This window comes from Capra hircus, chromosome 13 (assembly GCF_001704415.2).
Source record: "Capra hircus breed San Clemente chromosome 13, ASM170441v1, whole genome shotgun sequence".
Lineage (NCBI taxonomy): Eukaryota > Metazoa > Chordata > Mammalia > Artiodactyla > Bovidae > Capra > Capra hircus.
Genome location: NC_030820.1, coordinates 7351263 through 7376833, shown reverse-complemented (window position 1 = coordinate 7376833; position 25571 = coordinate 7351263). Strand labels below are relative to the sequence as shown.

Below are 25571 nucleotides of genomic sequence, written 5' to 3'. Positions count from 1 at the left end.
ACCACTGCCAGCACTCCTCCACTGACACTAACCACACTCACTCACGACGGACTGTTTGGCAAACTAGAAAAACACTTAGGGTAAGCCCCTGAACTTGAAGGTTACTTTGTTAAAACAGCCGTCAATTGGTTTTCACATCTGAAATTAAAAAGTTCAAGCAGAATGGTGAACCAGATAGCCTCAACCTCTCATTTGCCGATATAATCAAATACAACATGCAGAAACTGCCTGAATCAACTTTGCCGAAATTCTGGAAATAGTCTAAGGTATACAGAAGCCAAGCAAACACCCAATCAAGAAAAACTCATTTCCAAAAGAGTAGGAAACTTTTGTAAATATTTTCACTCATCCTTGTCCTACACCCTCCTCAGCAAAGCAGCAGTCTTGGTCTTGAGGCAGTAGCAGTGGCTGCCAGTTCGCTCCTGAGAATTAGAACAGATCTCATTTGCAAATTCTTATGTAAGTCAGTTCTCCTCTATCTGGTGATACTTGAAGAACTGATGGAAAACATTCATCCCTACTTCAACTAACTCAAAACTAAGATAGAAAAATCAGCAGGCAATGCTCATAAAAGAGCTCATAAAAGCTCTAGGCAATTACAGACTCACAGAAACTGAGTGTGAGCCTGGGACAAGATTAGGGGCAGACATACAACAGACTATAATGTGCAGATGAGAAGAGAGGATGAGGCTCTCCCATCAAAAGAGAGAATTTGGCAGAATGGATCCAACTATATGCTGCCACAAGAGACTCACTAAGGACATAAATAAGTTAAAAATGAAAGGATTTTCAAAAAAGATATTCCATGCAAACAGTAACCAAAAGAGAACAGAGGTGACTATACTAATTGCAGACAAAAACTGTTACAAGAGATAAAGAATGTTATATATTGATTAGAAGGTCAATTCATCAGTAAGATATAAATCATTATGAATTTACATGCACCAAACAACAGAAAATGCTCCCCAAATTATGTAAAAGAACAGTGACATACTTGAAAGGAGAAATATAATAATACTCTTATACAATAAGAGATTTAAGTATCCCACTTTAAATAATGGATGGAAAACCGGACAAAAGATCATAAGGAAGCAGGGGACTTGAACACTATAAACCAAAAGGAGCTAACAGGCATATACAGAACACTGCAGCCAAAAATAATGTCACCTTCATGTGCACATGGAATATTATCCAGCATATTATGCCATAAAACAAGTCTTAATAAATTCTGAAAGACTGAAATGATACAAAGAATCTTTTCTCATCACAATGGAATGAAACTAGAAATCAGTAACAAAAAAAACTGGAATATTAACAAATATATGAAAATTAAAGAACACATTCTTGAATTAACAGTGGGCAAAGGAAACAATCAGAAAATACACTGACACAAGTGAAAACACACCAAGAAAAAAAGAGAAAACTAAAATTTCTAAAATCAGAAATAAAAGTAGGGACTGGATTACAAATTTCACTTATATAAAAAGGATCATAAGGGAATACTACGAACAACTATACACTAAAAAACTGGATAAACAAAATGGAATGGACAAATACCGAGAAACACCTACCAAAACTAATTTATCATAAAAAAATACACTACAAGAAAATTATAGCCAATATTCCTTGTGAATAACTACACAAAAATCTACAACAAAACACAAACTGAATTCAGCACCAGCCTAAAGGGAATACACCTATGAATGGAAAGAAGAAATGAAAGTATCTGTTCACAGATGATATAATCTTATGTGTCAGTTCAGTTCAGTCGCTCAGTCGTGTCCAACTCTGCGACCCCATGAATCACAGCACGCCAGGCCTCCCTGTCCATCACCATCTCCTGGAGTTCATTCAGACTCACATTCATCGAGTCAGTGATGCCATCCAGCCATCTCATCCTCTGTCGTCCCCTTCTCCTCCTGCCCCCAATCCCTCCCAGCATCAGAGTCTTTTCCAATGAGTCAACTCTTTGCATGAGGTGGCCAAAGTACTGGAGTTTCAGCTTCAGCATCTTTCCTTCCAAAGAAATCCCAGGGCTGATCTCCTTCAAAATGGACTGGTTGGATCTCCTTGCAGTCCAAGGGACTCTCAAGAGTCTTCTCCAACACCACAGTTCAAATGCATCAATTTTTCGGCGTTCAGCTTTCTTCACAGTCCAACTCTCACATCCATACATGACCACAGGAGAAACCATAGCCTTGACTAGACGGGCCTTAGTCGGCAAATAATGTCTCTGCTTTTGAATATGCTATCTAGGTTGGTCATAACTTTTCTTCCAAGGAGTAAGCGTCTTTTAATTTCATGGCTGCAATCACCATCTGCAGTGATTTTGGAGCCCCCAAAAATAAATTCTGACACGGTTTCCCCATCTATTTCCCATGAAGTGATGGGACCAGATGTCATTATCTTCGTTTTCTGAATGTTGAGCTTTAAGCCAACTTTTTCACTCTCCTCTTTCACTTTCATCAAGAGGCTTTTTAGTTCCTCTTCACTTTCTGCCATAAGGGTGGTGTCATCTGAATATCTGAGGTTATTCATATTTCTCCCGGCAATCTTGATTCCAGCTTGTGTTTCTTCCAGTCCAGCATTTCTCATGATGTACTCTGCATAGAAGTTAAATAAGCAGGGTGACAATATACAGCCTTGACGTACTCCTTTTCCTATTTGGCACCAGTCTGTTGTTCCATGTCCAATTCTAACTGTTGCTTCCTGACCTGCATACAGATTTCTCAAGAGGCAGGTCAGGTGGTCTGGTATTCCCATCTCTCTCAGAATTTTCCACAGTTTATTGTGATCCACACAATCAAAGGCTTTGGCATAGTCAATAAAGCAGAAATAGATGTTTTTCTGGAACTCTCTTGCTTTTTCCATGATTCAGCGGATGTTGGCAATTTGATCTCTGGTTCCTCTGCCTTTTCTAAAACCAGCTTGTAAAAAAAAATAAAATATAAATAAAATATTAAAAAATTAAATAAATAAATAAAACCAGCTTGAACATCAGGAAGTTCACGGTTCACGTATTGCTGAAGCCTGGCTTGGAGAATTTTGAGCATTACTTTACTAGCATGTGAGATGAGTGCAGTTGTGTGGTAGTCACAACTACTTTGGCATTGCTTTTCTTTGGATCTTATGTATAGAAAACCTGAAATATTACTAGGTTGAATTCGGTAGAGTTACAAGATACAAAATCAACACACAAAGTTCAATTGCATGTCTGAGCATGTACAAGCAATGAACAACTGACAAGGAAATTAAGAAAACAATTTCATTTACAATAGCATCAAAAAGAATAAAGTACTTAGCAATAAATTTAACCACTGAGGTGAAAGACTTGTACATTGAAAATTAGAAAATACTGCTGAAAGAAATTATTCTTTATATTAGTATTATTTTAAAAAACAGAAAATAACAAGCATTTGCAAGAATGTGGAAGAAACCCTGTACAATGCTGATGGGAATGTAAAATGGCACAGCTATTGTAGAAAACAGTACTGTGTTCCTCGAAAAATTAAACATAGAATTACCATATAATCCAGCAATTCCATTCCTATTTATACAGCCAAAAGAACTGAAAATAGAGACTCAGATACTGGTACACCAAAGTTTACAGCATCATTATTCATAATAGCCTAAAGGTAGAAACCCAAATGTCTATCAACAAATGAATGAACAAACAAAATGTGGCATATATACACAGTGGAATATTATCCAACCATAAAAAAGAACAAAATTCTAACACACACTACAATATGAATGAACCTAGAAAGCATTTTAATAAGTGAAATAAGCCAGACATAAAAAACAAATACATGATTCTACTTATATGAAGTCTAGAACGGGTAATTTATGGAGACAAAAAATAAGTAGAGATTGCTAGAACTTGGATGAAAGAGGAAAATGGGAAGTTATTATATAATGGGTCATGAAGGTGTGTACATGCTAAGTCGCTTCACTCGTGTCAGACTCTGCAACCCCAGGGACTGTAGCCGCCAGGCTCCTTGGTCCATGGGATTCTCCTGGCAAGAATACTGGAGTGGGTTGCCATTTCCTTCTCCAGGGCACCTTCATGACCCAGGGATTGAACCTACATTTCTTATGACTCTTGCATTGGCAGGCAGGTTCTTTACCTCTAGAACCACCTAGGAAGATACCAAGTTTCTATTTGGGAAGATATAAATGTTTTGGAAATGGGTACTGATGATGACTGTAAGTGTACTGAAAAACCACTGAATTGAGAAGCCCTGTTAGTTCAGATGATAAAGAATCTGCCTGCAATGCAGGAGACCCTGGTTTGATCCCTGGGTAGGGAAGATCCCCTGAAGGAGGAAATGGCAACGCACTCCAGTATTCTTGCCTGGAGAATCCCATGGACAAAGGAGTCTAGCAGGCTCCAGTTCATGAACTCACAAAGAGTCAGACACAACTAAGCGACTAACACACACTGATGACTGTAAATGTACTGAAAAAACCACTGAATTGTTAAAATGGTTAAGTAGATTTTAAACACACTTAAGAACCAAGTTACCATAAATCTGAGTCAGTTACTTAGCTGAGATAAGCGTATGTTTAGTAAACTTAATATGGTCATTATTATCTCAGCTCAGCCATGTATTACCTGCATAAGATGAAGAACTCAGAGACTACAGAGCCCAGAGTATTTTTTGTATTTGTCAAAGACATTTATAAGCATGGTCAAATTCAGTATTCTTAAGAGTCATTTAATTGCTACCATCATTAAAACAACCAAGATGTCAGGCATCTGGGTATCTCCACCCAGACACACCTGCTATTTTAACAATTAAGTAAGATAAGTATCTCCAGAGCCCATCCTACTTATATTCCTTAAGGATGGACAGATTGCCTCTACATCAGGACTGGCTTCCTGCCACCTCTTGCTCTCCACTATTTCTTCTCACATCTCCTTTCCCTTTTGTTCCTACATCCTTCACACTTTTCTCTCTCAGGAGGCCTAAGAAACTCAAAATTCCTGTCTGCTTTTGCCTTTACTTTCCAAGATTCTCATATCCACAAATTTTCAAGGTATTTTTCTGAACTGAAAGTCATCTCCTCTGATGTACATATTATGCTATTCCCCTAGTATATGAAAGCTGTTCAGCCAGATTTTGTTTTAAACAGAAATTTTTTTCCTTTTCAATGACAATTCATACACATTAAAGGCCAGAAATTTTATTAGTTTGTTATTAACTAAGTGCTAAATAATAACAAAAATTAGAAATTATAAAACAGTAGCCTTTAATTCAGAAAGTATTTTCAGTTTTACATGCCATCTTCTCTCTCAAATCTAATAGCACAAATTTCAAAATTCTTAAAAACCACATACAAGCACTCATAGAAGAAACAAAAAATACATTAGTTTCTGATGTTCCCAAATAACCAATGTCTTAAATTTTTTTTCCTTGACCAGTTGTAACTCTACTTAGCATACTTACCTCAAACTACAAAATGGGTTGGTATACAACAACCTCTGCTAGACATCATACATAAATTCTAAGAAACAGTCACACTTCCTACCTTCTATACCAGACAGTCCAAATTCAAACTGTATGTGTATTTACAGTCACAAGCATAGCCAAAAAATCTGCCTTCTATTGTACACTGGCTATGAGCACAAGAAGTTTCACACAAGAGGAAGGTGTGTTCTGTAATAAAAAGGAGCTCTGATCTCAATTATGTTCTTATCATGACCTTAAAAAGCAGAAATACCCCAGCGAGGTAACTGAGACATGAGGAGACAAGTATAGGGATGTCATAGGTTCTCCGGGTAGGGTATACAGCAGCAGAACTGGGATGTGAGGAGAGACATTTAATCCCACACTCTGTGCATTACCAGAGGTAAAAAAGAAGACACATATACTTAACAAAATAATAGAAATCACTCCCATTATTATATAGTTGATGGGTATTGTAACATTTCAGTTCAGTCACTCAGTCATGTCCGACTCTTTGCGACCCCATGAGCTGCAGCACGCCAGGCCTCCCTGTCCATCACCAACTCCCAGAGCCTACCCAAACTCACGTCCAGTGAGTCGGTGATGCCATCCAACCATCCCATCCTATGTCATCCCTTTCTCCTCCTGCCCTCAATCTTTCCCAACATCAAGGTCTTTTCAAATGAGTCAGCACTTCCCATCAGGTGGCCAAAGTATTGGAGTTTCAGCTTCAACATAAGTCCCTTCAACGAACACCCAGGACTGATCTCCTTTAGGATGGACTGGTTGGATCTCCTTGCAGTCAAAGGGACTCTCAAGAGTCTTCTCCAACACCACAGTTCAAAAGCATCAATTCTTTGGCACTCAGCTTTCTTTGTAGTCCAACTCTCACATCCATACATGACCACTGGAAAAACCATAGCCTTGACTAGACAGACCTTTGTTGACAAAGTAATGTCTCTGCTTTTTAATATGCTGTCTAGTTTGGTCATAACTTTCCTTCCAGGAGTAAGCATCTTTTCATTTCATGGCTGCAATCACCATCTGGAGTGATTTTGGAGAGCAAAAAAATAAGTCTGTCACTGTTTCCACTGTTTCCCCATCTTCTTGCCATGAAGTGATGGGACCGGATGTCATTATCTTAGTTTTCTGAATGTTGAGCTTTAAGACAACTTCTTCACCCTCCTCTTTCACTTTCATCAAGAGGCTCTTTAGTTCTTCTTCACTTTCTGCCATAAGGGTGGTATCATCTGCATATCTGAGGTTATTCATATTTCTCCTGGCAATCTTAATTCCAGCTTGTGCTTCTTCCACCCCAGTGTCTCTCATGATGTACTCTGCATAGAAGTTAAATAAGCATGGTGACAATATACAGCCTTGACGTACTCCTTTTCCTATTTGGCACCAGTCTGTTGTTCCATGTCCAATTCTAACTGTTGCTTCCTGACCTGCATACAGATTTCTCAAGAGGCAGGTCAGGTGGTCTGGTATTCCCATCTCTCTCAGAATTTTCCACAGTTTATTGTGATCCACACAGTCAAAGCCTTTGGCATAGTCAATAAAGCAGAAATAGATGTTTTTCTGAAACTCTCTTGCTTTTTCGATGATTTAACAGATATTGGCAATTTGACCTATGGTTCCTCTGCCTTTTCTAAAATCAGCTTGAACATCTGGAGTTCACAGTTCACGTATTACTGAAGCCTGGCTTGGAGAATTCTGAGCATTACTTTACAGCGTGTGAGATCAGTGCAGCTGTGAGGTAGTTTGAGCATTCTTTGGCACTGCCTTTCTTTGGGATTGGAATGAAAACTGACTTTCCGGTCCTGTGGCCACTGCTGAGTTTCCCAAATTTGTTGACATTTTGAGTGCAGCACTTTCACAGCATCATCTTTTAGGATTTGAAATAGCTCAAGTGGAATTCCATCACCTCCACTAGCTTTGTTCGTAGTGATGCTTCCTAAGGGCCACCTGACTTCACATTCCAGGATGTCTGGCTCTAGGTGAATGATCACACCATGATGATTGATTAACTGGGTCATGAAGATCTTTTTTGTACAGGTTCTATGTATTCTTGCCACCTCTTCTTCATATCTTCTGCTTCTGTTAGGTCCATACCATTTCTGTCCTTTATTGAGCCCATCTTTGCATGAAATGTTCCCTTGGAATTTCTAATTTTCTTCAAGAGGTCTCTAGTCTTTCCCATTCTATTGTTTTCCTCTATTTCTTTGCATTGATCTCTGAGAAAGGCTTTCTCATCTCTCCTTGCTATTCTTTGGAACTCTTCATTCAAATGGATATATCCTTCCCTTTCTCCTTTGCTTTTCACTTCTCTTCTTTTCACAGCTATTTGTAAGGCCTCCTCAGACAGCCATTTTGCTTTTTTGCATTTCTTTTCCATGGGGATGTCTTGATCCCTGTGTCCTATACAATATCATGAACCTCTGCCCATAGTTCATCAGGCACTCTTGTCTATCAGATCTAGTCCCTTAAATCTATTTGTCACTTCCACTGTATAATAAGGGATTTGATACATTATGCCTCAACTTATACCAAAAAGAAAAAAAAAAAACCTTAAAGTTTTTGCCCCAACAGAATCACTAGTACAGAAGTATAAAATTTGGGAAATCTCTTAACTCTGTTACTTTCATATGGCAGATATAATCTCAAATCTAAGTTGACGGGAGAATTACCTCTATGATGGGATAGTCTGGATTCTTAACTGAATATATCCTAATTCAATCTCCAGGAAACAAACAAAAATCTGAAATCTCGCCCTGGAGCGAGACCAAACTAAAATGTAGTATTCCCAAACCTCCAAATGCACAAATATCTTCTGCCCTGGCATTCATATGGCCAGGCATATGGATGTTTATTGACCTTTATTACCTATATTTTGTTACTTGCTTCATCAATAACTCCCAACATGTCCTAAACCAAAGGCTTCAATAAAACAGTAAATTATATTCAAATCCTTATTTTGAACACTTACACATACAGGAAAGACAATCAAGGTGGGGACGAGGGCAGGAGGGAACGTTGACTTTGGCTACCACCTGTCTACAACCTATCCCAAAGTATCTGTCTGCACTGATCAAATAGATTTAAGTAAAACCATACTTACTAGTATAATTCATTTAATGGGTTAAAAAAGAAAACTAACACAATCTGTGGTGAAGTTACAGACCTACAAAATACACAGAAAGATCTTTTAATCCTGTGGTTTCAAAACTGGGTCATATTTACATGTATCAAAAAAAATTTATTTTTGTTTCTACATTATTTTAAAAAACAAGTTTAAATACAAGGACAATTTACACAGCACTTGGTGGCACACAATGCAATGTGCAATAAAACTTATGTGTTGTTAAAACTGTGTTGGAAAGTAGTTTAGAAGACCAAGGATGAGATAAAGGCAGAGGAAAAACAGAAACCATGTAATGAATTATGAATCCCTATATAATTTCATATTCTTTTTTCTCCATTTTAGAAGTTAACCTTATTTCACAAATGTCTGACTAAACTGATGCTTACACCTTCACCCAAAATACCACTACACAAAAATTGTTTATATTTTCACACATTACTGTGAATGTCATTTATCCTCAAAATTCTCTTACTCAGCTTAATTCTTCCATGGGAACCTAATTCTTTATCTGTAGCCAAGTTCTTTATTGACACAAACCAATAAACTCAGTAAAGGGCTTAAACAGGATATAATAATAAGATAATTTCTAGGTTGTTTTATGTGTCAAAAATCAATAATCACAAAATAAAGATACTCAGAATACCTGAAAATTTTTCCACACTTAAAACTGTTGTTATATAATAGGCCTAAGTTTCTATATTTATACTCATTTAACTTTTGTTGACATTTAAGCACACAGAAATTAAAATAATGATGTTTAGTTACTAAGTACGACAAATAACAATATATAATGCTGATGTATGCACGTAACACATGAATTCTCATCCTTGGGTCAACTAACTAGTTAAATATCTATATAGCAGTTCTGTAAAATCTTTACCGTTATTTATCATTCAGTTCAGTTCAGTCACTCAGTCATGTCCAACTCTTTGCGACCCCATGGACTGCAGCACGCCAGGCCTCCCTGTCCATCACCATCTCCCAGAGTTTACTCAGACTCACGTCCATTGAGTCCGTGATGCCATCCACCCATCTCATCCTCGGTCGTCCCTTCTCCTCCTGCCCCCAATCCCTCCCAGCATCAGAGTCTTTTCCAATGAGTCAACTCTTGGCATGAGGTGGCCAAAGTACTGGAGCTTCAGCTTTAGCATCATTCCTTCCAAAGAACGCCCAGGGTTGATCTCCTTCAGAATGGACTAGTTGGATCTCCTTGCAGTCCAAGGGACTTTCAAGAGTCTTCTCCAACACCACAGTTCAATAGCATCAATTCTTCAGCACTCAGTCTTCTTCACAGTCCAACTCTCACATCCATACATGACCACTGGAAAAACCATAGCCTTGACTAGACGGACTTTAGTCGGCAAAGTAACATCTCTGCTTTTGAATTATACTATCTAAGTTGGTCATAACTTTTCTTCCAAGGAGTAAGCATCTTTTAATTTCATGGCTGCAGTCACCGTCTGCAGTGATTTTTGAACCCAAAAAAAGAAAGTCTGACACTGTTTCTACTGTTTCCCCATCTATTTCTCATGAAGTGATGGGACCAGATGACATGATCTTCATTTTCTGAATGTTGAGCGTTAAGCCAACTTTTTCGCTCTTCTCTTTCACTTTCATCAAGAGGCTTTTTAGCTCCTCTTCACTTTCTGCCATAAGGGTGGTGTCATCTACATATATTAGGCTATCTAATCTTTAAAAGAGTAAGACTGACCTTATATTACAGATAGGAAAAGTATTTATTATCTACGTTAAAAACAACTGGATTAATTTCTAAGGCCATCATTCCCACATGAATCTTTATAATTCAGTAGGAAAAAAAAGGTGAGAAGACAAAAAATAATGTATGAAATGAAATACCACCAGGCAAATAATTTATCATTTATTCAAGTCACAAAACAAATACTTATTAAATATCTACTGTGCATCAAGCATTATGCTAGATGCCAGGGATATAAAGGAGAATTAAGACAGACAACATGGTCCCAATGTTCATAGTAAGTAGTCTTTGTAAGGAGATAAATCTTGATCAGATAATTCTATGATTAAGTACATTAAAAACAAACTGTTACCAATGCTGTATGAAAGTATTTAATATAGGAACCTGTTTCAGAGTAAGGGTTCAGGGAAGACTTCAGGGAGAATAGAAAGGTTTCAATCTGAGAAGTGAAAGCTGAGATGTGAAGATAAAAACAAAAGGAATAATCAGCAGTGGGAAGGAGCACAGCACATTCCAGAAAGAGAAAGGACAGCATGGCTAGTTGCAGAGACCAAGAAAAAGGGTGATATAATAAGAGGCCAAAAGGAGAAAGGCCAGATCATAGAAGAATTCAGATCATTTTAGGATTTTAGTCTTTAATCTGTGTGTGCTGTGTGCTAAGTCAAGTCATTCATATCCAACTCTTTGTGACCCTATCCATGGGATTCTCCAGGCAAGAACACTGGAGTGGGTTGCCATTTCCTTCTCCAGGGGATTTTCCCAACCCAGGGCTTGAACCCAAGTCTCTTATGTCTCCTGCACTGGCAGGCAAGTTCCTTACCACTAGAGCCACCTGGGAAGCCCAGTCTTTAGTCTACTTTTCACTTCTGGAATAAAAAATATGTTTCTAATATAAGCTCTACTTGGGCAACATCTTCACAGGTAATGGAAACTTCACAAATAAATGTTAAAAGAATAAGCCTGAGTGATCTTAGGTACCTGAGGCAAAAAGAGATTTCTGTTTTTTAATTAAATTCATTTTAAGATCATGGGGAAAAAAATCACCACCCACTGAAAACAAAAGACTTGTACCTAATAAAGTTGAGTGTTCTGCTCTAAGCTTTCTTCTGCTTCTACAGATTATTTTACTTTTAAAGCATAGTGCTCAAACTGAAAATAATATTAAAAGGAATCAATATCAAAAGACTATAATAGGAAACCTACCTTTCCAATTTTTATAACCCTACTAAATTCAATCCTGTTATAAATACCATGTTTCTAACTATTCAGTCATTTTAAATTGTGGCCTGTCTTCCAAACAACATCAAATATTTAATAAAAAATAATGCAGTTAATATAGTTTAAAAATCTGTAGCAAAGCCCACCTCATCATAGTTACTAAAATTTTTTAATTTGTTTTGTCATATGGTCCCTTACCCCGTCCATCTGATTTTCAGCAACATAACTGTATTATTTCCTCATATCTGGTGATTAATAAATATACTGACATTCAAGAAATAGTTATTGCTAATTTACTAAGGATAAAAATACAGGGCTCTGCACTGGAACTGAAACATGACTAAGATACTCTTTCTTTGATGATTTCTGAATATCAATAGTCAACGTGGGACACAGGTAAAATAAAACAAAATTCAAAACATTGAAATAAGATCTCAATGTGATAGAGAAACTCAGGAATTTGGACTTAACTTTTATTTCTTTGGTCAGCTATCACCTCTTATAGAAATAACATATTTTTTGGTTTGCCATTACCTCTTAAAAATCATTCAAAAGTAGAAGTTAGTTAAAGAGAGCAAAAAAGGCTGAACTTCTAAGTTAATCAAAAGGAACAAACACACATGCCTCCAGTCAACCCACAAATCTCAAAATATTTCTATACACCTCAAAAAATGGAAATTCAGACTTACTAAGACTTCACAGTTCAGGTATTTTCTAGTTAAATGTTTTCAAATGACCTATGAATCAGATTTGAATATTACATATAAGATATGAAATATCAAGTTTCTAAATGACCCTTTTACTATTTTGTCATACCTGAATAAAATAATTTTATAGTTTCCACCTAACTCATCTTCATTATTTTAGTTCTCATCCCTTACTGTTCCATATAAACATTAAAAGTAATGACTCACAATCCCCCTATAACTATAGCTATTTTCCCTAAGGGCAACCAGTAAGAGACGATTAGCCTAAGCATGGCAAAATCACGTTTCTCTGACTGGTATTCTAGCAGAACTTTAGCAAAGAAAGTAGCACAAGAGAACAGAACACACACCAATTAAACCTGGGAACTGAACTTTTGTCCCGACAAAGAAGCAATGCCATCCTTCTATTATATCATATCCACCCATCCATTCATATATCTTTGTCTTTCTACTATATCCTAGGACTGCAGTTTAGTAATTGTATGCATCTGCACAGGTACTAACTTTAAATGAGGCATTCCCATTTATCATATGCAGCAGCAGCAGGACTGGAGAAAGATTGACAGGGAAAAAACCTTTGGTTACTTTCACAGGATTTCAGAAAATCAACACAATCTGAAAACAGGCAAATAAAAAGAAACCACATTTATTTGCCTTTTCTATATAAATTATACTGCATGAAACCAAAAAAGTTGATAAGGAAAAATTCTTTATAGAAAGTCCAACTAATAAACAAGGAGGAATGATAAAACTGGAATAACACTATTTTGCAACCCCTAATAAAATAATGGATCAGTCATCAATGGCTGCTAAATTCAGTAGGCAAAAAGTTGATATGGAACGTTACAAAGAATGGATTAGGTAGACAGTATCTGAACCTAGTGACCAGTCTTAATCATCACAGAAAGCAATAACCAGACATTATGCAAAAAGAAGGTACAATAATCTATTAAGTAATCTTTCCAAAAATTAAAACTCATGTCTGACCAAGCCTCTGGATTCAACTACCAGCTCATAAGAAACACAGGGGGACAGAGGAACATGCTAAATGACACAACAAAGATGCACTGAGTAAAATCCAAAATGTGAAAAATTCTATAAGACAAATAGCCTACTTTATTCAATGGATAAACTGCAAGAGGCAAAAGGACAGAAACAGAAGAAACTACAGGTTAAAAGAGACTTAAGAAATATATCAATTAAATGGAGTATGTGAACCTTGTTTACTGACTCAAGAAAACCAACCATACAAGAAAGCAAAACTCTTTATGAGATAATGAGAAACATTTGAATACTAATCGGACATTTAATTAAAGAATTCTTAATTTTCAGGTGCAGTAGTAGTGTGGTTATATTAAAATAACAAAAATGTGCCCTTACCTTTTACAGATGCATGCACAGGCATATATACATGTATTTACAGATAAAGTTGGTAAGATATACAGGAATTGCTCCAAAATAGTCTGGGAGAAATGTCCAGGGAACATACATGACATAAAACTAATCATTATTAAATGCTGAAATTGGATGGTGGGCACATAAAGTTTCATTTTACTAGTCTATTTTTATATATCTTTTTAAATGCTCATTTTATTTTATTTTTTATTTTTTTAATATAAATTTACTTATTTTAATTGGAGACTAATTACTTTACAATACTGTATTGGTTTTGCCATACATCAACATGAATCTGCCATGGGTGTACATGTGTTCCCCATCGTGAACCCCTCTCCCACCTCCCTCACCATCCCATCCCTCTGGGTCATCCCAGTGCACCAGCCCTGAGCATCCTGTATCATGCATCAAACCTGGACTAGCAATTTGTTTCATATATGATATTATACGTTTCAATGCCATTCTCCCAAATCATCCCACCCTCTCCCTCTCCCACAGAGTCCAAAAGACTGTAAAAGAATACATCTGAATCAGTTCTAATGAGGTGGATGAAACTGGAGCCATTATACAAAGTGAAGTAAATGCTCATTTTAAAGTCTGAAAAAAAATTTAAAAAGCATTGTCCTTTATAGACTGTTAACCTCTGAGGCATTCTTATGTAATGTACTAACTGAGCCCACCTAGGCATAAGGCACTATTACAGGTGCTAGAGAAATAGTATAATAGGAGAAACAAGTATTTTAAAATTCCCTGCAACAGAGCAACTGACAAATGAAGAGATTACATAATTGCTAACCAGAGGAAGAAGTAATCAGAAGCATGTAATTTCAGAGATTTACTAATGGTAGTTGACAAACATAAGCACGAATAATAAGCAAATGGGTTTTTGGGTATCAGTCTTTCCGGTAATCTCCCATTCTTTCTTCTACGGGTCCCTGCTGCTGCTAAGTTACTTCAGTCATGTCCAACTCTGCGGGACCCCATGGACAGCAGCCCACCAGGCTCCTCTGTCCACAGGATTCTCTAGGCAAGAATACTGGAGTGGGTTGCCATTTCCTTCTCCATCTACAGGTCCCTAGCTTTCTGATATTATCAAACTAGTAAGTCAAAGTAAAAAATATCATCTACTTGCTTCTTCCTTTCTGCAGAAACATTGATTTTATATTATTTGGCAATTTTTGGTTTCCTTTTGTTAAGACAGCTTAAAATTACAACAAATACATTTGGCCACTCCCATTTTTATTTAAATGTCTATTACAATAAAATAATAAGAAGCATTTAATTAAAGGAAAACTGAACAAAATTAAGAAAAAAAATTTTAAATAGCTTGAGAATGTTCCATGTAATCATGGACATCAAGGCCAAAATGGTCTTCTGTAAAAACACAGATAATAAACAATAAACTATTAAACTTAAAATTGGAATATTATGTTTATGCTAGGCCAACAAATATTATCCCTTTCCTACAAATCAGAAACTAAATGACAGACTCATAAACAGATGTCTTGTAAAACTGAAATCTTATACTTAAAAGATTAAATTATTACAAATACCAATATCTACCTATATATTAATACATATACATTTACAAGCAGTGGCTTAAACACTTAAAAATAAAATATAAAAATATTACTATATAATTGTCCTTTATCATTTTTCAAAGATTTGTATTTTTAAAGGATCTTTTTAAACTAATAAAATACCAAAACTCTCTTGACTAATATTTCAGTATAATTGAGCACTGGATAGGTAACACTGGAAGAAAGCACAATGAAAGATATATATAATGCAAAGAAATATTCCATTTCATGAAAAAGAGAGGAGACCAGTCACCAATTTCTGGGTCACAATACAGTAACATTAAAAGGAAATAAAACACTGTTTAATAAAAATACAATTCTGATACCACCACCTAGTTCCTCATGAAAAACATACACATTCAAAAAACTTGAAGAAAAAAATGAAATTTAGACAGCAGTTGTAAATCACTTACAGAGCTTATATTGGGAGAAATGATTAAAAAAGCTCTTGTTAGGGAATAACAATGTGAGGTGTTATTCAATGTATCTTTTCTGACTGGGGGCAATATTTTGGTCTGTGGTATCTCTGAAAATATCCAACTTTTGAGTTTTCTACAGAGAAGGCAATGGCAACCCACTCCAGTACTCTTGCCTGGAAAATCCCATGGACAGAGGAGCCCCAGTTTAACCCTAAGTCTCTCATGATGAATATTCAAATAGAAGCATAAAGGCCAAGCCTCTACACAGACGTGAGCAGACCCAAAACTGGGCAGTGCAGCCTGAGTATCACTATTCCTTTTTCAATTATTCTGACAGCAACAGAAATCTACCTGTTTCAGGATGCAAAATTTGTTTAAATAGATCATCGGCCTTAGAAAATGACCACCTACAACAGCAATGAAGAAAGAAAATCAGATAAACGAAGCACAAGTAAAAGAGAGATTCACCTGTCACAAAAAGTGGAGCTTAAGTATTCACTATCAGTTTCTCATAAACAAAAGAGTAACTGAGACCAAAACATGAAGAGGCACATGGCCCTAGTTCAGAGAAGGCCCAGAAATCTGTCCTCCTGATCTATACTTTTCTTAACACAGCACTGTCTTCTCTCAATGATGTCTTAATTCAACCATTATTAAAACAACTGCATTTGCTGAAGACACTGAGCAAGCAGGTCAGATGTGTACAACGCAATCAGCTTGTTCAGTGACCCAAAAAAAACCTGGGGTACAGCTACTACCTCATTTGCCCAAGGTCACACATGTTTTCAGGCAGAGTAAGCTCTAAAGGAACCCACAGGCTTTGCCTTCCTAGAAAAACAAAATTCTCTCTAAAGCCCAAACACTGAGGTAAACGTGTTCTCTGCACAAACACCAAAGGCTAATTTGGCTGCTTTTTCCACAGATTTCAGCCATAGCAATTGCATGTTAGTCTTCTTGATCTGGGTCCATAGTATACTCTATAATTCCCTGTCTGGAGCCACCAGGGAAGCCCCAATCTAAGACCACAATCTATGAAATTAAAAGGTTCTAGGTCACTTTCATAAAATTAGCTTTCATTCTCAATATTTATATATCCTTAAAAAACACCATTTCTTCTTAAATTTCACATTCAGACTATTAACACCAATGAGTACTCATTCAGAGATAATATGTTAAACATCCATTAAATCTCTTATGCTTTTTTAGAACTGTTTCCATATACCTAATACTTAATAGTTCATTTATATTCTAACACATATATTTCCCTGAAATAATCTGGACTCTCATTAGATCATAAAAACTTTAAGAGTGAGTTAACTTTGTCATACAAATACTTTACAGGTAAACATAACATATCATACAACATATAAACTCTTCTCTAAAATTACATGAAATGTTATTTGGTTTTTCTCTGTTCTTTCTAATACACTCTTTCAACTGTATCCAATTCTTAAAATAACTTTACAAATGAACCTAATCAAAACAAACTCAACAGGCCATCCCACCAAAGCAGCATATCCCTAATATCATTTGCTCCAAACACTACTGTAGAATAGATTTATTAAAGGAACTGTAAAAAAAGCACCACATAAATGTGGTATATTTCCAAACATGAATTACGTTAATACAATTTCTTAAGTTTAAATAACACAGGGTAGATTGCTAAAAACAATTAAATGATAACCAATTATTTCATATAGCAAAAATGACATCTCTTTATTAAGTGCCAGTTATTCCATTCTATCACCAAGTGTCCTGCAGAGGTCATAAACAAATAGGAATGGTATCTACCTGAAAAAATGTTCTGAGAAACTTACCATCATTTTGGCTCTTGCCCTTCATCTCCTCTTTCCACGATGGGATGGTGTTCAGGGGAACATAGTCCCTTATGTATTCTTTGCGTCTCTCCTCTATGGTCATCTTCAGTAAACGTTCTTGCAAAATAAAAGCAGAATCTCCATTTGTATTTAACTTTTAAGTTCAGGAATTATTTTATAATTTAAACATTAACCATGTTAAATTAACCAAGAGTTGATGTGGGCTTGAAGAATACCAAAATATAAATCAGTGACTCCATATTTGAATGGAATCAAATTAACACTCAGCAGGCAAAAAAAAGATCAAAGCCTGATGAGGAAAACATTCTTGTGACAGCCCAGAAAGAAGCTCTTTCAGACATCTACTGACAGTCCACTATGTGCCAAATGATACATTTATACACTGCAGGTACAAAGGTGACCCTTAACTCTGGAAGAGTTCATAAGACAAAAAAGGAAATGGGTAAGATAAAAAATAATAGCTACATAAATCCAAAATAAAAAATCCTAAGACAAATACATACAAATGCTAAAAGCACAAGAAAACCAACCACCAAGATATTCCTTAATTCTATGATGCCACCAACAATAAAAATGCTCTTTCAATTTAATAATACCTTTGTGGAGGTGATATAAATAATACTTTATAAGTCTTGATTGTAACATTATAACACTTTTTAAAGTGTTAGACTAATTCTAAGTGTTAAACACTTAGAATTAACAACAGCTGATGTCATTTATAAAGAACTCACTGTGTGCCAGGACTTTCACATGTATACTTTAATTAAAATAATCTTTCCAACACTCAGCAAAACTGATAGTATAATTATCCTGATTTTGCAGATAGGGAAATGAAGCACATCAAAGTTCAGCAGTTTGTTCACATCAAGAGAGCTTTCCATTAAAAGCCACATAGATATCTCCATCAACAACTATAGCCTACACCATTAGCCACGATACAGTACTGCCGTCTCAGGGAAAGCTCGCCAAGAGGTGACTGCAGCACATCAGGCCTTCCTGTCCATCACCAACTCCAGGAACTTGCTCAAACTCATGTCCATTGAGTCAGTGATGCCATCCAACCATTTCATCCTCTGTCATCCCCTTCTCCTCCCGCCTTTAATCTTTCCCAGCATCAGGGTCTTTTCAAATGAGTTTGTTCTTCACATCAAGTGGCCAAAGTATTGGAGCTTCAGCTTCAGCATCAGATCTTCCAATGAAGATTCAGGACTGATTTCCTTTAGGATGGACTGGCTTGAGCTCCTTGCAGTCCAAGGGACTCTCAAGAGTCTTCTCCAATACTACATTCAAAAGCACCAATTCTTCAGCGCTTAGCTTTCTTTATAGTCCAACTCTCACATCCATACATGACTACTGGAAAAACCATAGCTTTGACTAGATGGACCTTTGTTGGCAAAGTAATGCCTCTGCTTTTTCATATGCTGTCTTGGTTGGTCATAGCTTTTCTTCGAAGGAGCAAGCATCTTTTAATTTCATGGCTGCAGTCACCATATGCAGTGATTCTGGAACCCAAGAAAATAGTCTGTCACTGTTACCATTGTTTCCCCATCTATTCACCATGAAGTAATCAGACTGGATGCCATGACCTTAGTTTCTTCAATGTTGAGTTTTAAGCCAACTTTTTCTCTCCTCTTTCACTTTCATCAAGAGGCTCTTTAGTTCTTCATTTTCTGCCAGAAGAGTGGTGTCATCTGCATATCTGAGGTTATTGATATTTCTCCCAGAAATCTTGATTCCAGCTTGTGCTTCATCATGACATCCCGCCATTTCGCATGATGTACTCTGCATATAAGTTAAATAAGCAAGGTGACAATATACAGCCTTGCAATACTCCTTTCCCAATTTGGAACCAGTCTGTTGTTCCATGTTCAGTTCTAACGGTTGCTTTTTGACCTGAATACAGATTTCTCAGGAGGCAAGTCAGTTGATCTGGTATTCCCATCTCTTTCAGAATTTTCCATAGTTTGTTGTTTTTCCACAGTCAAAGGCTTTAGCATAGTCAATAAAGCAGAAATAGATGTTTTTCTGGAATTCTCTTGCTTTTTTGATGATCCAACAGATGTTGGCAATTTGTCCTCTGCCTTTTCTAAATCCAGCCTGAACATCTGGAAGTTCTCAGCTGACATACTGTTGAAGTCTAGCTTAGAGAATTTTGAGTTTTAAATAAACTATTCAAGAATAATTTAATGAAGGTATTAATACAAGGAGGAAAACAGCAACGAATTTGAAAAGTAACTGGAAACATAAAACAAAAATGCACAGAAATCTCTATACCATGCCAAGCAGTTTAATCTTACCCTAAAAATTGTTTGGGTTGTTGTTGTTGTTTAGTTGCTAAGTGTGTCCAACTCTTTAAAACCCCATAGCCTGTAGCCCACCTGGCTTCTCTGTCCTTGAGATTTCCCAGGCAAGAATACTGGAGTGGGTTGCCATTTCCTTCTCCAAGGGATCTTCCCCACCCAGGGATCAAACCTACATCTCCCGCGTTGGCAAGCAGATTACTGCTGAGCTACCAAGGAAGCCCTTATCCTACAAACTACACCACTAATATAGAAGTTGATTATGCACATCCTAGATGGTGCATAAAATGATCTACTAGGATACAGGAGGAAAATTAATGTAAAAATTCTGTTTGAATCTAAGGGAGTAACAAGTTAAGATTTACTAATATTCAATGTATAAACTGACACTGGCATCCTCACTCATTTTGTTATGTCAGCTGTCATGTATCATGTACTTTACCAAAGGCCTCCATGATGTAGAGCTATTGACAGTCATACTCACACTCTCAATTCTCTTTCAGCATACTATGAGGTACAGTAGTTTAGGTAAGTGGTTTTAAGGATAGTATCTCATTTTAGGTCATCTAACCCTTATAAAATAATCAACTTAAAAGATTCTTTCATAGAAATAAACTGAAAAAAGTATTTATGTAAGCACAAGTGAACAAAAACTAGGGAAGCAACATTTTTCCCTACTCCTAGAACTGGCTTACATGGGATATATTCAATACTACAATACTCCAGAGTCAACACTATATTGAATTTAAGACCTCTAGGGCATTCAAGTTGAAATCAAGAATCTGGAACTCAGGAGAAAGAAAACCAGCCTAGTAATTTTGGAATTCATAACCTAAAATTCTAGTCCTACAGTAAGTTCATAGGGAAGGATGAGATAGGAAAGCAAACCTCAAGCGAACAACATTTAGGCAGTGGACACAAAGATGGGAAAATAAAATAAAACAGATGTCACTGGGGGTACAAGGTGAATCAGGGTCCCAGCAATATAGAAACCAGCAGAGAAAAGTGTTTTAATAAGGAGAAGAGGGGAAACCTTGTCAACTGCTACAGGACAATCAGGAAGAATGAAAATTAATAAGCCACACGTTTTTATCATCTGGGTCAAGAACACTGAAAAGAGAACAAAATGGTCAACAGAGCCATCTGGATTCTAATGCCAAATCATGCAAATCTATGTGATCTTGGGTTAATTTCTTTGCATCTCTCTTCTTGAGGTAGGCTGGTAGGTATTATTCCCAATGTATAGATGAGACAACTAGAAGAGAGAAGTTGAATAATTTACCTAAAGTTCCACAGCTAGTAAGCAATACAACTAGGATTCAAACCCAGGCAAATGGAGTTCAAAGCTCAAAGCTCACAATATACTACCTCATGAAGTTGTGAGAATTAAATAAGACAATTCAAGTATGTACTTAAAATAGTGCTGGGCATACAAAACCAGAACTCAAATAGTAAGTATTTTTATACCAGTACCATCATCATTGTTATTACTGAATGACTTTAGAAACATTAGTTTCCTTAAAACATAACTGAGATACAGGAGACTGAGGAACTGAGAAAAGTGAGAATAGCAACTCCAAAGGGAACCCTGTGGAAGGAAAACTACCTTAGGGTAGAAGAGACTTAATTATTGTTATAGGCTGAGAAGAGGAACCCAAAGACACTGAGAAACTAAACATGCCCAAATAAGCATAAATGACAATACAAGATCTCAAAGAATACAGATGATATAAAGAGCACAAGCAGATGGGTTAACCTTAGAAACCAAGAAAAAAAGTGTTTCCTCTAAAAAAAGGAAAAAAGCTGAAAACAACGGACATGTAAAGAAAGAAAGATTTTAGGGCTATTCATGTGTTCATGACATGTATTTTCTCCATGAATAAAAAAGGCAATGTCAGACTTCTCTGGTGGTACAGTGGACAGTTATCTGCCTGCCAATGCAGGGTATATGGATTCGATCCCTGGTCCAGGAAGATTCCACATGCCACAGAGCAACTAACCCTGTGTGTCACAATTACTAAGCCCACACCCCTAGAGCCTGTGCTCCACAACAAGAGAAGCCTCCGCAATGAGAAGCCTGCTCACAGCAACCAAGAGTAGCCCCTACGCTGCAACTAGAGAAAGCATGCACACAGGAACAAAGACCAATTGCAGCCAAAAGAAAAAAAAACAAGAGAATGTCATCTGTTTAGTGTAGGAGGTTGGGGTCCTGGTGAAAAAAGAAGCTTAAAGGAAACAGTAAATATGAAATAATCACAGAGGAAGAAAAGTGATGACTGGTGTTTACCAAAGCACAACCATAAAAGCTCAGATCACTAATAGGGAAATACTGCAATATCAACAATCAGGATCAAAAATATTACGAAGCAACTTGTACTTTTTAGTATCAGAGTACATATGGGAAAGCAACCTGACCTCTGTCATTCCATTTACTTAAAAACTCAACTATGGACATGAAATAAGACAAAAAGATAATTTAGCTTCCAGTACGTAAAATGATAACACACTTTGAGTGCTTTTGAATTAGGGGGTGCAAACTATTAGATCAACATCATTTATTTAACCTATGTGGACTTGAGAATTCCTTAGTTACTTATTTAAACAACGACACATACTGGAGGCCACAGTCATATATACAGTCTCTTCAGTTTTACACAAAACTTTTCCTTAAGGGATGTTTCAGCTTTGCAGCCATACTTACTATATGGCATACTGAGTTAAAATATGTTTATAGAATGCCTTGACATTTCAATGAGGTGGGTAAGCCTTCCTTTAGCTTTAAATAACAGCTACAAAAATACAATAATACCCTCTTCAGTGCAATTCAGAAAAAGGTAATGCATTCCATCCTTAATACTACGATCCTGGAAATCCTTAGCTCCTTCTTGATGGTACAACATAAGATAGAAATTTTATTGAAATATAGTTGATTTACAATATTATATATACTACATATTCCAAAAATAGATATCCTAATTAAGACACTGACACACTAAAATGTCTTCAAGGCCATACTAACTTTCTCTTTTAACATTCGACTTCATGCAAAAATAGGTTAGTTTTGGACAAGAGAAAAATTTACTTTGTTAAATGCCTTCTTTAACTGTGCATTTGCTTCTCTGTTAGGATATATTAATTTGGTAATATTTTATCCTATTATTACAAGTAAGAGAAGAAAAAAATCAAGACATGAAAGTTTCTAAAATGCTTATTTATCACAGTCTAACAGTGTAAATGTTAAATGAAGGAACCATTATAACATTGTTACTTTAGGAACATTATTATGGAATAAATATAGTTCTTAAGTAATTGCTATAATTTCATCAATTATTCATCTATTAAAAACAATCTCCATGTCTTTCACTATTCTGCTTTCATTATCAATAATAACCTAATATTTCAAGATTATCAATAAAAATGGGCATAAAAGATTTTTCAAAGCTTACAAGGTAAATTGTTGAAATTCAAATAACTTCTACCGGGAAAACAAAGCAAAATTATTTTACACTACTTTATATATCAACAGCATTTGTTTTGCAACACCAAAATTCAGTTCTATATATGTCCATAATCATTAAAATATAATTAAATGGTATACAACCTAGTCTGTCAATATTTAAAGACCCTTTTAATTGGGTCCTTCAGTTATGCTGTTAATTCTTGCCAGTAGTTAATGTGGAAAAAAGAATCCCTATTAATCCCTTTATTCATGCGCTGTTTGAAGTAAGCCTTATATTAAAGGATTCTTTTCCCACATTCATTCCCTTTCTTTCATCCGCTGCTTGGCCTTATTTATAAAGACCAGAAGCTGCAATAACAATCCACAGGTTTTAAACATCTATCATCAATGAAATCAACTTTCACTCTAGTCACTCTTTTATCCTTGCTCTATAAAGAAGGTAAGGTACTTAGGAGAGATTTGCAGTTCTGTCACTCTTGATATACTAAGTTCAGTATATCTTAGCAGTAGCAATGCAAGTACTTTTTACTACATTTCTGTATAATTAGCTAATTTTTAAAAGAGAGAGAAAAAACTGCAGAGACTGCTGGAATATTGCCTAACTGATGCCAAAGAGAAACAAGGAGAAAGGGGGAGAAAAGATGGTTGAGTCGCACACTTCAGTGTCTTATCGACCTCAATGCTGCCGTCAACCTTGCTGATGTGGGCAAGCTTGGATCTGCACAAAACTCAGGGGTGGGCTCATTCACAGAGTGACATTAGTCTCACAATCTTACTCGGAGCAACTTCAGACCGTGACGGAACAGAGAGGAAAAGCACTGAGGAGAAAAACCCATTCGGACTTCTCCAAAGGCACCTAGCCTCGCGGACCAGACATGCTCGCTTTAGGATTCCCCGGAGATCCAGGTTCCAAAAGTCACACTGCGGCGGGCGCAGAAGGAAAGGCCCTGACTGAACAGCCAGAGGCGGGGACGCCCGGCCAGCGGAGCACAAGGGAGCGAGGCGAGAGGTGACCGGCTGAGGCTCCGCGGGAGTGGAGCAGCATCAGCAGCTGCAGTCCGGCCGTCGGCCAGCGGGCACGTGTCCGCGGGACACCGGGGCGGGGAATCCCAGAGTCCCGGCTGGGGTCCGGGGACAGGGCGGGGAGCTTGGGAGAGCCCGGCAGAGCCCAGGGGCCGCCGCGCAGAGGTCCGCGCCGCCGGCCCGGCAAAGGTGACCGGGCGCAGCGGGAGGCAGAGAGGGGCGTGCGCCCACACGTGCGCGAGCCGCAGGTGCCCGGGGGCGGCGCGTGCACGCCGGCGTGCGCGCGTGTACACACACGGACCTGCCGGGAAGGCGGCACCGGCTGGGCGGGCGAGAGGCAGGAGCCGGGAGGAGCGCGCCGCGGCACACACAGACCCCTGACCCCCGCCCCCACCCCACCCCGCCGCCCGACCCCCCAGGACTCGACGGCCGGGTTACCTTTCTCCTCTCTCCACACCTTTTTCTTCTTGTTGCTGGGGTACATGTTGCCGTGGGGGTGGCTGGCTTTAAGCTGCAAGTTCCCCAGGCTCACGGGCAAACAGGGTGTGTGTGGAGTGGGAGGGTGGGGAGGGGGCACTCGGGACGGAAAAAGTGAAAGAGGCTCCGGGTCCCGCGCCGCTCGCCGCTCTCCAGTCGCCGCCCTCCTCCCTCAGCCCGCGCTCGGCTCCGGCTCCCACCCGCCTCAGCCCCACGGCCGCCGCCACAGCAGCACCTCAGAGCCTGTCAACTAGGTCACGCCTCGCGCTAACCTAACACCCGCGCAGGCCCCGCCTCCGAGCCGCTAGCCAGCGCCGCCTCCCATTGGCTGCACCGCCCGCCGCTCTCCGCGTTCCAGCCGCCGCGCGCCCCGACTTCGGCCCCAAGGCGCAGGCGCAGGCGCAGGCTCGGGCCTGACGCCGGAGACGTTGGGGAGCTGGAGGGGGCGGAGCCAGGGCGCGAGGGGGCTGGAGGTGGCTCACGACTGGGGCGTGGCGTGGGGCGGCCACCTGGGAACTCTGAGAAGAGCTAGGGCTTCACTCCGGTTTCGCTGCGGAGGGAGAACCCGAGGGCGTGGCCTATGAGGAGGGCCAGGTGCGCCAGGTGACTGTAGACTGGCAACGCTGCCGCAAGGCCTTAAGCTGTATTTGTGGGAGGGATGTCAGTCAGCACGAAGTGCACTCGCTCGCTGTCGTCGCCCTGTCTGGGCGGATTTTACCACAGAATCTGAAGATTTCCTCGTAGTGGGCAAATATAACTGAAAGAAAGGAAAGGATTAGGTGATGATTCCAGACCATACACTATCCGCTCCTCGCCCTTGTAGTAGAAACTACATATTTCAC

General features: G+C 38.2%; 1 protein-coding gene across 1 annotated transcript in view; it reads right to left on the bottom strand.

Moving 5' to 3' along the window:
- MACROD2 (MACRO domain containing 2) overlaps positions 1-24989 on the bottom strand; it is a 2334919-nt gene extending 2309930 nt beyond the window's left edge. Inside the window, exons 1-2 of the mRNA XM_018056932.1 lie at positions 24691-24989; positions 17449-17565 (exon numbers count right to left, since the gene is read on the bottom strand). Of these exons, the coding sequence (XP_017912421.1) occupies positions 17449-17565; positions 24691-24736 (163 nt within the window). The 5' untranslated portion in view covers positions 24737-24989. The remainder of the gene's footprint in view (positions 1-17448; positions 17566-24690) is intronic.